The sequence below is a fragment of the Salmo salar genome, chromosome 24 (assembly GCF_965601325.2).
Source record: "Salmo salar chromosome 24, fSalSal1, whole genome shotgun sequence".
Classification (NCBI taxonomy): Eukaryota; Metazoa; Chordata; class Actinopteri; order Salmoniformes; family Salmonidae; genus Salmo; species Salmo salar.
In genome coordinates, this window is record NC_138314.1 from 3,055,024 (window position 1) to 3,073,374 (window position 18,351).

The 18,351-nt window shown below is 44.5% G+C and overlaps 1 protein-coding gene across 3 annotated transcripts in view; it reads left to right on the forward strand.

Moving 5' to 3' along the window:
• LOC106584901 (kremen protein 1) overlaps positions 1-18,351 on the forward strand; it is a 124,473-nt gene that overhangs the window by 92,861 nt on the left and 13,261 nt on the right. For all 3 annotated transcript variants that reach the window (XM_014170565.3, XM_014170566.3, XM_014170564.3), the window contains exons 4-7: positions 7,097-7,221; positions 9,123-9,276; positions 10,107-10,216; positions 10,472-10,694. In XM_014170565.3, the coding sequence (XP_014026040.1) occupies positions 7,097-7,221; positions 9,123-9,276; positions 10,107-10,216; positions 10,472-10,694 (612 nt within the window). The remainder of the gene's footprint in view (positions 1-7,096; positions 7,222-9,122; positions 9,277-10,106; positions 10,217-10,471; positions 10,695-18,351) is intronic.

Genomic DNA, 18,351 nt, shown 5'->3' on the forward strand with positions numbered 1-18,351 from the left:
CTAATGAGTTTCTCTCTTTATGGCATCACGTAGTTAGATGTAAATGAACCCACAGCGTTAGCTAAGAAGCTAAAGTGACCCCACACTGTCCGCTCGTAGCATGGCCCACACAATGACATTAAAGACCGTAGATATCATTTATGATCTGTGTGGGCAGACTGACCCTTATAAGGAGTTGCGTCGTGTGTTGCTGCTAAACTGACCTTTTGTGTTCCCCCGGAGTGGGGACATTGTGCATTCTTTAGGTCGATACACAGAGAGTGGCCATTGAGACATTGACCATTGAGACATTTACACTGTATAAAGAGAGAGGTGTTGAGTCAATACTGGTGTGCTGCAGATATGTTTTCCCCCTCATGAATGAGTCCTGCAGGTCGTTAGCACTTGGCAGCTAGTTTGGAAAGACTTTAGAAAGGCTGGCTTATTAACCTTTGACAAGTCATCGCCTTCTTATTGTCCTCCTCCTCTCTCACTGTCTCTTTCTGCATCTCTCCTTCTCCTTTCCTCTTATCTCTCGTGTATAAATATCCCTGGCTGTGTGTTCTCGGAGTGGCACGTGGAGTTATGACTACATTTATGTAAAGTCCTCTCTCTATCTGTTTGTCAGTCTCTCTCTCTCACTCTCTCTCTCTCTCTCTCTCTCTCTCTCTCCAGATGTAATTGCAATTTATGTCTGTAACCACAACACGGTTGGTCGGGGAGACACAGGGACCGAGGGAGAGTGAGAGAGAAAGAAGGGAGACTAAGACAGAGAGAGAATGTGGCTGGAGGCATACAGAGCTGCTCGCCTGCCACCGCTGCCAAGTGCACTGTGTTGCCAAAGCCTGCTGCCGGTCCCTGTGTGTTTGATGTTGTGGTGTTTGTTATCATGCTGTGGCCCTCCCCCCACTGATGTTTTTAGTTCTGGTCTAGGTGTCTGCTCCTTCTCCAGAGGTGTCTTATCCTGTTGCAGACAGACAGTTTTTGTTGTTGTTTTGTCTGCAATGAACCCTGGGGTGTGGTAACTGATCTCTTCCTAGCCGAGGGAGCAAGTTCTGATGATTCTGTCTATAGACAGGTCCTCCTGTGTTGGGGTCTGTGTGTTTCTGTGTGTGTGTGTGTGTGTGTCTGTGTGTGTGTCTCTACTCATGTGAATCCCCCTGCTTTGCTCTCCCCAGGCCTCTCTCCAGTCTGGCCTGGCTGATATAGCTGCCGTTGCCTTCATACACCTTGTTTCCCTCATCTCCCCGGCTTGTTAAACCAAATTCCACGACTGCTTTGAAGTGTGTGTGTGTGTGTATGTGTATTTATTTTATTACAAGCAAAGATTTTGTACTGGTCGTGCGGCTTGCGTCTGTGTAGCAGATGTAACTGACGAACAATGCTTTGCTCAGGGCCTTTTCTTCTGTTAAGGCATTTTTGCTATAATTGCCGACGTTAGCAGAAAAATTCTGCCGCCTTCCACTGTCATCTCAAGTTCCTGAGCGAGCAAAGCTGTGATTTAGGGCTTATATCACACACACACGCACACACGCACATACGCACAGTCACAATCCACAAGTTGCCGCTCCTCCTTTCAGCTGAAGCTGCTGCCGCTGGAATGACAGGACAAAGGCAGATAAATTGACAGTAGTCTGCAATCTTCTTGTCAAAAGAGAACCAAGAGGCCTGCTGCCTTTCATCTCACTGCTGAGCCCTGTAGTAGCATCCCCTGCTGTTTGAAAGCCTTACTGAAGTGGTATCTACCTGCCTGGGTTAGCTTTAGCTCAGGGGAGGAAGGTTGCTATACAAACCACCAGATGTTTACTGGGTTGTGTGTGTGTGTGTGTGTGCGTGCGTGCGTGTGCGTGTTTGTGTTGCTGTACACACCAGGTGTTTACCGCTCTAAAGACTAAACTCGGGTCACGCCCTGCATACTTTTACGGGGTTTAGTGTGACTGGAAGAATACCTGGGCTGCTTAAACTCATGTCCCAACCTCTACCTGCGTCACCCTGGAGAGTATGAAGTACCTAATCAAGAATCCAAATATCCACATTACTGTCATGTTTGTCTTTAACTCGCCACTTAATCTCCCTCCTAATTCCTCCAGTCTGCCGCTGTGTGCTGCACTGTGTGTGTGCTCTGCCACACTAAATGAGCCAGACAGAGGTATTCATCGTCTCATAAAGCTAGAGGGTTTTTTGACATGGCTGTAAAGAAGAAAAGAAAGGATAAAAAGAAGGAAAGGAAGACAGAAGGGATATTCCTGGTGATTTATAGAGGAGAGGAACGTTTCCTTCCCTCTTCACTGCTCCTCTCCTCAAACTCGGATTGCTCTTTCTCCCTCTGTCTTTCGTCATCGTCTCCTCTCTTCTGCTCTTTCCATCTCTCTCTCTCTCTCTCTCTCTCTCTCTCTCTCTCATCATCGTCGTCTCCCATCTCCTTACTCTCCTCTGCACTTTGTTGATCCCGTCATGGCCCTTCGGCCAACAGTGTGGTCGGACTGCGGTCAGAGAACGTGGGCGAGAAGCAGGGCGTAGAGTAGCAATGTTGTCCTTGTCCGGGACATTTGGGTTAATGTCCCAAATGGCACCCGATTTCCTATAAAGTGTACTACTTTTAATCAGGGTTCTGGTCAAAAGTAGTGCGCTATAAAGGGAATAGGGTGCCATTTGGGAAGCATCCTTGGTTAGCGAGTGTTCAGCACTGGCCTTTTGAACCACTTTTGGGATTCCCAGAAGGCCTCGCCCTGCTCGTGTTTCATCCTTATGCAAACACCAACGCATCTGTGGCATCTGCTATTTACATAGATGAGCTATTGTGTCAGCCAAAACGTTTACATTGGCACCGACGAGGCAGGCAGCGGGACTGGGGAGCGCACGTGTGTGGTCTTCGTCCACTCTCTCTCTCTCCTCTCACTTTCTCGCTCCCTCTATCTCTCCCTGTCTCTCTCATAATAATAATACAATACAATACAATACAATACGTGCTTTATTGGCATGAATTTGTGGTTGCCACTGTTGCCAAAGCACTGTATATGAATTATACAAATCAACAATATGTTCTCTCTCTCTCTCTCTCTCTCTCTCTCTCTCTCTCTCTCTCTCTCTCTCTCTCTCTCTCTCTCTCTCTCTCTCCTCTCTCTCTCTCTCTCTCCTCTCTCTCTCTCTCTCTGTGTCTCTGTGTCTTGTTCTCTCGGACTGTAGAAAACAACTCGGGGAAAAAACGTGGACTAGGCATAGGTTTTAAGTCTTAAACATCCAGCATGCACCAGTTAAAATGTGTGTGTGTGCGCTAACTAGACGTTTACAGGCCTCTTCTAGGACTCTCTGAACTCATTCGCTCTCTAACATGGCACAGTAGAGCTGTATTGAAACCTCGTACCATTTTAGGGTAATGTTTGTATAAGGTTATACACTGAGTGTACAAAACATTAAGAACACCTTCCTTATATTGAGTTGCACCCCCTTTTGCCCTCAGAACAGCCTCAATTTGTCAGGGCATGGACTCTACAAGGTGTCGAAAGCGTTCCACAGGGATGCTGGTCCGTGTTGACTCTAATGCTTCCCACAGTTGTGTCAAGTTGGCTGGAGATCCTTTGGGTGGTGGACCATTCTTGATACACAAGGGAAACTGTTGAGTGTGAAAAACCCAGCAGCGTTGCAGTTCTTGACACAAACCGGCGTGCCTGGCACCTACTACCATACCCCGTTCAAAGGCACCATCTGAATGGCACACATACACAATCCATGGCTCAATTGTCTAAAGGCATAACAATCCTTATTTAACCTGTCTCCTCCCCTTAGTCTAAACTGATTGAAGTGGATTTCACAGGGGACATCAAAAAGGGATCATAGCTTTCACCTGGATTCACCTGGTTAGTCTGTCATGGAAAGAGCAGGTGTTCTTAATGTTTTGTACACAGTGTATGTCTGGTTAGGTTCTTTCATTGGGAAGTTACAAAGGTTTACACAAGTCTCATTCAGCAAACAGGTATATGTGGTTAATAAGGTGGTTAAGTTAACACGGATTTCTACCCTAAAATGTTCCTGGTTGGCACCTTAGGTTGTTTTTAAAGGGTCATATCACTGAGTTGTCTCTCAAACCAGCCCTGACTGTCAGATAAACCTTCTCTCTCTCTCTCTCTCTCTCTCTCTCTCTCTCTCTCTCTCTCTCTCTCTCTCTCTCTCTCTCTCTCTCTCTCTCTCTCTCTCTCTCTCTCTCTCTCTCTCTCTCTCTCTCTCTCTCTCTCTCTCTCTCTCTCTCTCTCTCTCTCTCTCTCTCTCTCTCTCATTGTTCTAGCTTGTGGTTAGATGACACAAATTCCAATTTGAGACAATAGCTTTGGGGTGGAATAGAAATTAGTTTGATATTGTGTGTAACGGTTGTCCAAAGGAGTAGACCAAGGTGCAGCGTGGTATGTGTTCATCTTGATATTTTTTTTAAAATCAGAACACTTAAACAAAATAATAAACAAAGGTAAACGACCGTCACGTCTTGCAGGCTTACCGAGCAGTACAAAATTAAGATCCCACAACTCAAGGAGTGAAAAGGGGCTGCCTAAGTATGGTTCCCAATCAGAGACAACGATAGGCAGCTGCCTCTGATTGGAAACCATACCTTGCCAAACATAGAAATATAAACCATAGAATGCCCACCCCACACCCTGACCTAACAAAATAGAGAAATAAACCATCTCTCTCGGGTCAGGGCGTGACATTGTGTTTTACTTTTGTTCTCTCTAATACATTTTACCCATTAAACATTGAAATGAAAATAAAAGTAATACAATTTGAATCATAATGAAACAAAGGATTCTGTCTCCTACTATTTGTATTAGTCCAGGCTTGGAAGATTTTCCTGGAATATAAGGCATTTTATTACTTACACAGTGTTTAATGAATGCACAGTGGATTAGGGTGAAGAATACTTTATTTATCGTCCAGAGAACAGAAAGCTGTCTTTTTTCTTACAACCCAACACCCCTGTCCTCAGAAGTGTGCTTTTATAGTCCATGTATATTGCAGCAGTAGCTGTCTGTTGCTTCTATTTTACCTCTGTCTCAATAGACCTTCTCTCTCCTCTGACATCAATATTTAAAGAGAGCCCCAGGCTGCTGTACTGTGAGGTATTCTGGGGTCAACGCGTCCACTGTACCCCCTTCTCTCTGTCTAGGACAGTTAGGGCGATAAATGCATGTACACTCAAGCATGCAGACACACACACACACACACACACACACACACACACACACACACACACACACACACACACACACACACACACACACACACACACACACACACACACACACACATTCACACACCCTACAACAGTGTTTCCCAACTCCAGTCCTCAAGTACCCCCAACAGTACATATTTTTGTTGTGGCCCCTGACAAGCACACCTGATTTTACTTGTCAACTAATCACCAAGCCCTTGACAAGTTGAATCAGGTGTTTTTGTCAGGTGTGTGCTGTTAGGGGTACTTGAGGACCGGTTGGGAAACACTGCCCTACAGCACCCTCAGCGATAGCCAATTAAAACTCAACTCCACAATGTACTTCACAGCTCCGACATCACATAGAATACATTTTTTTTATCAAAAACTACGGGTTTCAGCACCCTAAGAATAGCACGCAATTACACAGGATATTACATTTTATTTGACGTTGGAGCTCCAGTCCACCCACTCTCGTCTCCGCTCAACTCCATTGCGTGAAATGCATTGTGGAGTTGAGTTTTACTCGGCTACCTCAGTGACAACCCTGAAAGTACACTCTTACTGCCAGTTTCTCTCCCTCTCTCTCACACGCACATGCATACACAAACACGCACAGCCAGTTTCACACACGCTACCTACCCTCTATGGCAGTGATACTTCCAGCTCGCCCGGAAGTCGACATCATCTAGATTCCAACACCCTCTCACTGTGACTCAGACACCCTTCCTCTCCTCTCTCACCTCCTCCTCCTTTCTTCCAAACCCAACTTTTTGTGTGGTGACAATTAACAAAACAATCTCAAACTGAAGCCAGCCAGAGAATTCTGGGGAGATGGCTTTTTTTTGTTGTGGCGCAGCTCATCGTGATTCATGGCGTTCCCAGTCCACCGGAGTGTGTGTGTCTGCATCTGTGTGTGTGTGCGTGTGCATGCCTGCATGTGTGAGTGTGCCTGTGCGTGTGTGCGTGTGGAGCCAGGCCAGCCATTGGAGAAGAAGTGTTAATCACACCTTATAAAACACAGCACTATTCAACAGAGCCACAGGACAGACCAGGTTACAGGAAACATACTGTATGATCTAATGATCTATTACAGAACTACAACCTAGGACTGGCTAAGACTGGCTCTGAGGGCCAATGTTCTGTGTCTTGGGTTGACACCTTGTGTATGAGACACAGGTGGTTTATGGGAAGTGTAGTATATGATCCACAAAAAAATGTATACACTCTGATCCCTCAGACCACTCTTCTATGAGACACAGATGGTTCATGGGAAGTGTAGTGTATGCTCTAGTACAGAGCTTAATCCTGCATATTCAAGGGTCCCTCAGGATTGGCTCTGTCGACCAATGTTCTATATTTTAGTTGACGCCTGTTCTATGAGACACAGGTGGTTTGTGGGACGTGTAGTCCCACACGACCACTGTTCTGGCATATGGCCCAGCCTCATGGTGAATGATCTCTGGGATCGGTTGTTTCAAACAGGACTCTGGTAATACACCACACAGGTCCATCATGGGGAAAAAGTGGAGGCAAGTGGGAGGAGCTATAGGAGGACGGGCTCATTGGAATGGCTGGAATGGAATCAATGGAAAGATATCAAACATGTAGTTTCCTTATGTTTGATGTGTTTGATATCTTTCCATTGATTCCATTCCAGCCATTCCAATGAGCCCGTCCTCCTATAGCTCCTTCCACCAGCTTCCTCTGTGGGAAATACAGTGAACGTTTAATGCAATCTGTGATTTTAAGTACAGAAGGGCCTCTTAAGAGGAACTACATATATCACAACACAATGCAAATGCTTCATGGGAAATGTAGTGAATGCATAATGCAGTATGTGCTTGTTAGTATTGAAGTGCCTATCATTAAGAAATACATGGCTAACCCCTGCTCTCCTCTCTGTGTTTTCTCCAGTGCCAGGTAACCTGGGTTGTTTCAAAGACAGTGGAGACCCTCCCACCCTGACAGGGAGCAGTGAGACCTCCAACAAACTCACCATCCAGAACTGCATCAGCTTCTGCCGCAAACAGAGATACAAGGTAAGAAAGTACAGAGATGGATGTGTCCCAAAAGTAATGCACTATAGGGAATATGATGCCTTTCAAGATTTGGTTCACCAACCTGTTTCATCTGCAATAAATAATCTTTGAGGGAAGAATGGCTGTCTGTTCTAGACACTGTATCTCTATATTTATGACCATAACTATTCTCACGTTTCAAATTAATTCAGTGACACATCAGATGATGAAACATCACAGGCAGCTGTAAATGTACAGTCTCTATGGCCTTCTATTGTCTTGGGTACTGACCACGGGTATAAACAGTGGCAGGTGTTTATGTTCTGTGTGAACACCCAGCTCTCAGACGCTGTCTGCACTGATGAGCAGTGACAGTCTGCTCCTGTGTGTGTGTGTGTGTGTGTGTGTGTCCCTCCCTCTCCGCAGATGGCACTGACATTATGTGTGGACAGCCTGAGACCATAACGTCTGTCCGTCCTCTGATTGTCATTGTCTCTAATACACATTTCAAACGCTGTATTGATGCTCTCTGACTTCACGATGACAAACAACCACATCCAACCATAAGTCAGTCAGACAGTAAGTCGGTGGATACGTCCCAAATGGCACCCTATTCCCTATATAGTGCACTACTTTTGGCCAGGGCCCATAAGGAATAGGGTGCCATTTGGGACACAGCCAGTGACTTAGTGATTCAGTGATTCAGATGCCCCCTGAAAACAATTTTCTGCTCTGTCACCAGAGGACTTCACGTTTGTCTTCCTTTCTCAAGTCATTTTTCTTTTTTCATCTGATAAATATGTAACGCCTTCACGTCGGTTCGGTTAGCGGCAGAGGAGTCTAGTTACATAAATTCCAGCTTCATGAGAAAATGTTCAGAATGAAGGGAAGTGATGCAGTACCTTCATATGAATTCATTTATGGGAAGAAAATGACACAATGGTCTTCTTTTAATGAGAGACAATGGAGCTCTTAGTCAGTGTTCTGCCTGCACACTGAGTATGACTGGGTTGGATCTGAATTCTGAAAGGAAAGGTCAAGATGATTGAAGAGGTTTGACTGTGTGTGTCCCAAATGGCAGACTAGTATTCCCTTTATAGTGCGCTACTTTGCCCTGGTCAAACGTAGTGCACTTTTAAGGGAAGAGGGTGCCATTTATGAAGCATTCTGTGATTATGTCTTTCATTCTAATACAGCCCAACGCAACATGGCTTTAGGAAATGTTTACTATGTTTTGACTAAGAGATGAAGGTTAAGTGGTCTGATGCTATTTCAGACTAGTTTATTTGAGCCCTACACTGAGGTCTTTCATGTGAGTTCGTACTCAACTAGTCATCCTCTAATTAATTACTGCTGACAGAGTGGGGATTCGTCCAAAATTGCACCCTATTTCCTATGTAGTTGCACTACTTTTGACCAGGGCCCATAGGGCATATATATGTATATAGGGAATAGGGTGCCATTTGGCACGCATAAAGGAGTGGTGACTGTTCTGTTTCTCCGAAAGCACTGGACTCAACCCAACCACACCATATTATTATCATCAAACGCCTGATGGCTTTAGACACATAAATCACTTTATTTTAGGACACAAAAACAGTCATTTTGGGGATTTTTATGGAATCATTCTGAAAGTATGCTTATTAACATACCATTAGATGATATAGTAGTATCTCTGATTAAGTGAGGTGGACAACTCTTGTCTGACTCTACCATCCAGAGTTGGCTTAAGGAGGTTCAGCTCTCTCTAAAGTCTGCTTCCTCTCAAGGTTTCTTTCTTTGCTCTCATCCAAAGGGTTTTATTAAAGTGAAGGTCTTACCCTCTTGTAAAGCTTTACCCAAGTGCTAAACAAATAAAGTTTGATTTGAGCTTAAAATTTGATGATCATTGATTGATTTGCATGTCTCTCTCTGTTCTGTAGCTAGCTGGGATGGAGTCGGGTTACGCCTGTTTCTGTGGCAACGACCTGGACCAGCATCACCATGGCAAAGCACCCAGTATGGAGTGCAACCACGTGTGTTTTGGTGACCACACCCAGCCCTGTGGAGGAGATGGATGGGTCATCATCTTCGACAGTGAGTAGATAGGAGAACGTTTGCTCTGGGTCGTATTCATTAGTGCACATTGCTGCAAACTGTAGACGTTTTTCCCCCCTGTGCAAACAATACAAACTAGACTTTCTTAATGGACATATTCAGGTAGTCCTTCACAGTTTTGTTCTGTTTTCTTCCATTTGGCTTTTAGTGAGAATGACCCTAGTCTGGTCAGCCCTTTATAACATCTATGATGCTTCACCTAATATGTAAAAAGTGGAGTTTGCATATTTTTTTCAAACACATAAGCTCCACCACACTGGCGATGGTGAATAATCCAGAAACAATTGAATGGTTCTCTCAGAACCAACGTCAGAACCTAACCGAATATGAAAGGATTGCATCACTCTCACCAACTCACTTTTTGGAAGTTGGAAGAGTCATGTAAACATAATGTTCTATCTCTCCCTTTGTTGTCATAAAATGATTTGCTGATTTTGGCAAAACAATACCTGCTAAATCTCTTTCTAATAGGCTACACAAGCATAACGTTTATGGCGGACACATCTGCTAGATAATGAGACACAGATTTCACAGCTGTAGTCAACACAATTACAACAATGATGAAATACTCCTTGTTCAGTCCAGTCTCATCTTTCCACTATGTGTTGAAAACTCTTCATTCCACTCTCTCTATCATTAAGAGAGTCTGTTGTATGTGGTCTCTATATGAAAAGGTCTCTATGACAACTCCTGAGACATAGGAGTCGACAGGGTTAGTTATATAAGAGAGACTTATAAATTTGCAAATGCAAACTTCAATAGCTGAACTGTTATTCATTGAATCATCTTTCTCTGTTTCTCTCCTCCAGCTCGTGTTGGTGCGTGCGGGGGTAACTACTCTGCTCCCTCTGGGGTGGTCTACTCCCCTGACTTCCCTGATAAGTACGAGGCAGGGAGGGTCTGCTACTGGACTGTCCAGGTATTGTGTCTTGTTTCTTAGGTTGCGTATCAAATGGCACCCTATCCACTTTACAGTGCACAACTTTTTACCCAGGTCCAACTGTAGTGTGTTATATTGGGGATAGGGTGTAGTATAACGCACAACAGTTGGACCCTTTTTTTGTTGTTGCTTTTGTTTGTTGCCTATTGCCTAAAGCATCTTTGGCTTTCAGAAAGTAGTAAGTATCATGTATTATTAAGTACTATGTCTTTTTTCTATTTGCATTATTATTAGGTACCTGGAGCCTCCATGATCCTGTTCAACTTCACCTTCTTCGACATCTCGGACCAGACAGACATGGTGGAAATGCTGGATGGCTATACCACCCAGGTGTTAGCACGGTTCGACGGCCGCAACTCGCCCCGGGAGCTGGTCAACGTCACTGGAGACTTTGCCATCCTCTACTTCTACTCAGACCACACCAACCAAGCACAGGGCTTCTCTGTCACATACCAAGGTGGGTTTGCAATGGGATATATACAGTATCACACACACACACACACACACACACACACACACACACACACACACACACACACACACACACACACACACACACACACACACACGTATACAGAGCGCACCAACCTAGCTGTCACATACCAAGTTAAGAGACCTGTAGACATGTCGTAGGTAAGGACTTCAGGAGGGGGTCAATTAGTATTGTCCCCAACCCTTGTTGCCAACATCACCCACACATACACTATATATACAGAAGTATGTGGAGACCCCTTCAAATTAGTTGATTCGGCTATTTCAGCCACACCCGTTGCTGACAGGTGTATAAAATTGAGCACACAGCCATGCAATTTCCATAGACAAACATTGGCAATAGAATGGCTTTACTGAAGAGCTCAGTGACTTTCAACGTGGGACCGTTATAAGATGCCACCTTTCCAACAAGTCAGTTCGTCAAATTTCTGCCCTGCTAGAGCCTCCCCGGTGAACTGTAAGTGCTGTTCTTGTTAAGTGAAAACGTCTAGGAGCAACAACGGCTCAGCCGCGAAGTGGTAGGCCACACAAGCTCACAGAACGGGACCACCGAGTGCTGAAGCGCTTAGTGTGTAAAATTCGTCTGTCTTCGGTTGCAAAACTCAGTACTGAGTTCCAAACTGCCTCTGGAAGCAATATCAGCACAATAACTGTTCATCAGGACCTTCATGAAATGGGTTTCCATGGCCGAGCAGCCACACACAAGCCTAAGATCACCAAGCACAATGCCAAGCGTCGGCTGGAGTGGTGTAAAGCTCACCGCCATTGGACTCTGGAGCAGTTGAAATGCATTCTCTGGAGTGATAAATCACGCTTCACCATCTGGCAGTCCGACGGACGAATCTGGGTTTGGCGGATGCCAGGAGAATGCTACCTGCCCGAATGCACAGTGCCAACTATAAAGTTTGGTGGAGGAGGAATAAATGGTCTGGGTCTGTTTTTCGTTATTTGGGCTAGGCCCCTTAGTTCCAGTGAAGGGAAATCTTAATGCTACAGCATACGAAGACATTCTAGATGATTTTGTGCTGCCAACTTTGTGGCAGCAGTTTGAGGCAGGCCCTTTCCTGTTCCAGCATGACAATGCCCCCGTTTACAAAGTGAGGTCCATGCAGAAATGGTTTGTCGAGATCGGTGTGGAAGAACTTGACTGGCTTGCACAGAGCCCTGACCTCAAACCCATCAAACACCTTTGAGATTAATTGTGATGCCGACTGCAAGCCAGGCCTAATCAACCCAACATCAGTGCCCGACCTCACTAATGCTCTTATAGCTAAATGGAAGCAAGTCCCCACAGCAATGGTCCAACATCTAGTGGAAAGCCTTCCCAGAATAGCAGCAAAGGGGGGACCAACTCCATGTTAATGCCCATGATTTTGGAATGAGATGTTCGACGAGCAGGTGTCCAAATACTTTTGGTCATGTAATGTAGGTTGTTTTGAGGTTGTCACAACAATTGTACAGAAACAAAGCAAGTTGTTATAGTAGATATGAGAGATACTGTAACAAGCTTTTCCAGACCTCTATCGCCCTCGACTTGGCTTGACTTATTTCAGCCCCATGCAGTGATTTGACTGAACCACAAACTCATCTCTCTCCGGGAGCCATAATTTGCATGAACAGGTGCAGGCTGACATCCTGCTATCCTGGTTCCATGGCAGGGTTTTGCATAGCAACCAAGCCGCCTGGACACTGTTAAATCGACCAGACTAATGTGTTGTGGCTCTACTTAAAGCACATACACATAAACACAGACACACAGGCACATGCACACACACACATGCATGCGCCTAGCCACACACTGAGGGTAAGAAAGGGAGACAGTCAGGGGAGACTCCAAGTGCTGCCGGCGGTGGACCTTTTCTCTTATCATTTGCTAGCCAATGCCTCAAAGCCGCAGGTGATATTGGTGTTGCATATATTGAAATGTTTTGTTTTTCTAGGAACTCACCGTGAGACACACACTAATTCACAAGGTGCATGTCGTTGCATATTAAACATTGGCAGTGTGGGGGAATACTTTTCTGGATGGTAAAAATGTTCTGTGTTAACTTAAATGACAAAAAAACAGATATAAAAAACATGTATGTAGAAAATATAAATAGCCATCTTTGAAAACTAACAATCACCAAAATAAAAACTGCGCAGTCTGGTAGAATTAAAAATTCGAAACATTTCATGGCATGGGCTCCCATTGATTTTGTTCTAATGTTTGAGTCACTCAGATAGCATGCCAAACCATGGCAAAATGTGTAGAATTGCAGGAAATTAGTAGAGCTGGGAGTTGCCAGGGACCTTACGATATTATCATGATAATTAGGTGCCGATACGATATGTATTGCGATTCTTACGATTCTATATGTATTGCGATTCGATACCGCGATTTTATTGCGATTTGATGATTCAAACATATTGCTCACTACATGTCTGCTGCAAAGAGACAAGAAAGAGCATGAGAAAATTTGTTTAGATCATTCAGGGAAATAAAAGTGCTGAAAACATGTTGGCTCACTATTTATGTAAAAAGAAGATGGAGAACAAGCTATAGGATGAAAAAGAACAGTTTTGGCACAGGTACAGCAGGCTAGAGCTAGAACATTTACAAATCAATACTTTGAGTCAAATATCAATATAATATTGAACAAAAACAAAATTGCTATATGTAACTGTATTGATTTTGTCCTTTTTGTTTTTGGTCTTTGTCCTAGTCTCAAACCTCTGTTGGAAACAGACAGGTCGCGCGTCCGCCAAAAGGCCATTCTTTGCCTATCTTCATTTCCAGATTTTCCTACTCAAGCTCTCCTCAGCGCGACGGATTCACACACAGCATCAAAAAAAGATTGATCAAAGCGGAATGAAGGCGGGATCTGCATGGAATAGCAATGGAGAGTGGGCATTCAGATCCTGATTCCACTTTGTTCAGTGTATGTCTACCAGTAGACTCTTCCGAGTTTGAGAATGCGCAGATTGAGAATTGGGGCCAGCCTAAATGTACAGGATGCGCTGTTCCAAGTTGTCAAATGAGGGTTCTTACGGTCATGAACATTTTATATTGTGTTTTCCTTTTTAAATATATGTCGATTTTTAAGTTATTTATCATATCAGCCATGATCAGAATTAGGCCTACCCTTCAGCGTGTCTTTCTGTATGTGCTGTGCATCATCTGTGTGTGAGAGGTAGCCCATCTAGCACATAACATTCTGAGAACCATGTGTTTCTTAGAGCTTGGTGAAAGCGTGGTTGTCCTATGGTTAGTTTGCATCCAACCTTCCCGCAAAGTTCTGGGAATGGTGCAGATGAGTTGCTTGGCATTGGGACTTTCTCAGCACATTTAAGGAACTTAACAAAATAATGTTATTTCTTGGTATTTCATTACTTTAACAGAACGTTTCCTAAAAGTTCAAACATGGTTACATTTAATTACATTTTTGGTAATGTTCTAGGAATGTTCTCCAACTGGTTTGGCATTGGGAATGTTCTCAAATAGTTCAGAGAACGTTAAGAAACAATGTTCTCCTCTGGGAATTTCAATACATCAGCATAACGTTTCCACCTGGTTTCCTCATGGTACTATTTAAAGTAATGTTCTCAGAATGTTCAGAGAACGTTAAGAAACAATGTCCTTCTGTGGGAATTTCAGTACTTCAGTATAAAGTTTTCTGCAGGTTTCCGCATGGTTCTATTTGAAGTCATGGTCTCAGAATATTAAGAACATTTTCCATAAAAACCACAAGAAAACATTAGTAACGTTGAAAGAACGTTCTAATAATGTCATTGAAAAACAAATACATTCCGTTCTCAGCATCAGCAAAACTCTCACTATCCACTATCTTGTTAAGTGTGTTCAGGTGTGTTGGCCACGCCCACTAATTGGCCTCACATTATATTAATGAGTGCTTGTTTCCTTTGAAATGGGGTCTGTTAGAATAGACTAAAATTAACAGCTTTGTATGAGTTTAAAAAAAAATTACAAAATTAATACATTGCTTGTTAGCTCCAACCTGGTGGACTAATCCCATGGATCGACAACAGAAGATCATAGGTTCAAATCTCACTGATGGCGTGTCACAATAAAAATAACTGTGTTTGCGTGATAATGCTTAAGCAAATGAATTTCCAAATGTCCGATCTGTGCTTGGAGTTCAAAACAGTTAACCTAAGCTAGCAGTCTTATTAAAACAACAAATATGTCAAAAAGTACAGTAAATATAAAATCAACATTGTAATGTTTGGATTCAGTCTTCTGTCAGGCGAACTGTTGTGTCCTCAAATTTGGTCAAATACTTTTCCCATAATCTCCAAACTTTTCCATTTCAGTTGCTACCATGCTTATGCATAAAAAATGTATTCTGTAAGAAACAATTCAATTTAGCCCTATCCATATCGGCCATTTCCTATAAGGTTAATAGATCACAGGAGTGTCACAATATTCTCTGCCAGCTCTTGTCTCTGTGTTAGGAAAAACAAAAGGAACGTTTTACACGGCTAAGAATTAGCTTTGCCTCTTTTTCTCGAGGTCTCTTTGTAGTTAGCATCCGGAACCGGCTAGCTACAGATACTTGGCTAGCTTAGCTGCAAGGTTTCGCTAACCAGGCTAGTTCACTATCCTACCCTAGGTTTTCTACCTGCAAGGGAAGAATTTCTAGTCTTTCTCTCGGTAGAGAGATACGCTTTGTCCGTCGCAAGACTAACTTAGCGCTAGCTTCCTCCTGCTAAATAGCTAGTTCAGTAGCCCACTTGGCGAACGATAGCTACGTTCACTTGGTTAAGAGGTTAGCTTTTCCCAGCTAACATCATGCTAACTAGCCTAGCTGGCAGCCAACACACTGCTAGTTAGCTGTGTTTTTTATTTTGTTCTGGGATTAGCTTTCCAATTGGTGCCATGGAAGAAGCTAACCCTGCCTCAGGGGATCCGAGCACCATGCTAGTTTGACAGCATTGAGATTGCGCCCAACGGATTCCCCTGGAGGGAGAGGGGGCATCTGACCTAGGGGTACGCCCCAGCGGCAGAGAAGTGCAGTGAACAGTTACACTCCGTGTTCTACGCTGGTACCTTCTCGGGTGGAGTGCCTCCCCATGGGTTGCTCGCTGAGAGAGTAGAAAACTAGCATGCATCCACAGTCAAGCCTGGGACCCTCTCCACTGTTACCAAGTTCTACAGACTGCAGTTCGCTATGAGACCTCTTGCCTTCAATGGCATTCTGGAATCAGATGCGACCGTGACTTGGCACGCATACTAAAGCAGGAAATCTCCTCTCTTCTATTCAAATGGAATATCAGAGTAATAGCAGAGGAAGAGAGACATTGAGGCTTCTACTCCTGGTACATTCTGGTTACCAAAAAGGGGAGAGAATTGCCCCATTCTGGACCTACAGGTCCTCTACGGCTATCTGAGGAATTTTGCGTTTCCTTTGCTCACACCGAACATGGTGTCTCGTTCTATTCGTCCAGGCGACTGGGTCACATCAGTTGACCTGCGTACTTCCAGATAAGCATCCACACAAGGTTTCTAAGGATTGCCTTTAAAGGCAAAGCCTACGAATACCTTGTTCTCCCGTTCGGGCTAGCGCCTCCCGAACATTCACCAAGTGTGTGGAGGTGCTCTCAAGTCTGTCAGAAACAAGGGGCTCCCTTCCCGGGAGCGAGCGGGGTGAGATGTTACCTCCTTGGTAACCCACCTTTCCGGGCTCGTGTTTCCAAATCAATCAGATAAAAAGCTGTTTTATACTGACACAGAGAATATAGAATCTGAGTATCACCCAACGCTGTCGGGAGGCCACATGGCCTCATTCCGACAGTGCCTATCCCTATTAAACAGGAGGCACTCGGCCATGTTCCGAATACGCCTCCGGTTACTGGAGTTAATAGACTCCACTATCTCAGTGGTCCCACATGGCCTACTGAGGATGAGAAGTTTCCAACGCTGGGTTTTATCCCTAGGTCTGTGCACCCGACATCAGAGTGCCTCACATCTTTCTGGAAATGGAGGGGCCCCTCGATCTTCACATTCGGCACCACTCTAGGAGTGGTGTCAGCGGGGAAGGTGATGACGACAGACGCGTCACTCATGGGTTGGGGGCGAAGTTTACGAGGGCCAGGCAGTTAACTGAGTGTGGACCACACAACTCTGTCTTGCCCATATCAATTACCTCGAACTTCTGACAGTGTTCCTCTTTTGAAACACTTTCTACCCTTCCTCCGGTATTGTCACGTCCTTGTCAGGACAGACAATATGACAGTGTCGGCCTACATCAACAACCAGGGCGGCACACGTTCCTTGAAATGGCCCACAGCCATATGGCATAGCCAGATCAGGGCCCAACATAAGGCAAACTCAAAGTATGCTATTCTGTCCTTTTGAAATAGACTACATTTTCTTCATATCATGTTTCTTTATTGTGATGGTGTAAGCTATATTACATGGATTTATTAGACTTTTCTTAAATGTAGATGTTCCAAATGCCTGCATCAGTGGCTTGTAAGCTATGTGTGGAAGCCAGGAGATGCTAAACGTGTTTATGTTCATTCATGGTCAATTACTGTGAGACCGGAAGTTATTTGCTTGACAATCACCGGCTGACAAAATGTCATGACTACCACAGCCGTAGTTGGTACACCCTTGGCAAAAGGCGCACCGCTCTATGCTTTTCCCCCTATGCGCCTCACACTCCCCACTATAGCCATAGTGAGACAACGAGGCTCGTCCCTCATCCTGGTAGCACCCACATGTCCGGGAAAGCTTTGGTTAAGGTTAAATCTGGACACGACTAGTCTGCCTCTCAGAGCCATTGAGACATTCCAGAGCCCCTTCTACACGCTCACTTTACGGAAATAAGTGGTGCATCTTTGAGAAGTGGTGTGACCAAAAACAAATAATTCCTTACCAATGTTTTGTGTCAGAGGTTTTATGCTTCATGCAAGGCCTTCTAGACAGCGGGACGGCTTTCTCCACTGTTAAGTTCTACTTAACCGCTTTTTCAGTTTGTCATATAGGCCTTAATAACAGCGCAGTGGGCAAGTACCTGCTCTAATGCCATTTCAAGAAGGGGCGCACCGCTTATGTCTGTATCCAAGCCTGTAGCCCCGCCTTGGAATCTTTCTACTGTGCTTGAGGCTTTGTCTCAGCAGCCTTTTGAGATGCTGGAGAATGTAGGGATGAAATATCTCTCTCTCAAGACCTCTTTATTGGTAGCCCTTACTTCCTCAAAGCGAGTGAGTGAACGACATTCACTGTCAGTTCACCATTCCTGCCTACTGTTTGTCCCGGGTTTTACCAAGATAACCTTATTGCCTAACCCCACCTTTATGACAAAGGTCAGTGACAGTTACAATTGTCTCACCTTGAAGCTTATGGCTTTCCACCTACCGCCTTTCTCTTCTGCAGAGGAAGAGCGTCGTCACTGTTTGTGTCCAGTGCGTGCTTTACACATGTATTTGGATAGAAAGAGAGCTTTACGCAAGAGCGACCAGCTCTTTGTGTCTTGAACACCCCCTGCAGGGGGAGGCCTTTCTCTCGTCAATGGTTGTCACATTGGATAGTGGATGCTATTATACTAGCTTATAATAGCAAGGGTTCACAGCCTCTGGAGGCCCTGAGGGCTCATTCCACCAGAGGTACAGTATGG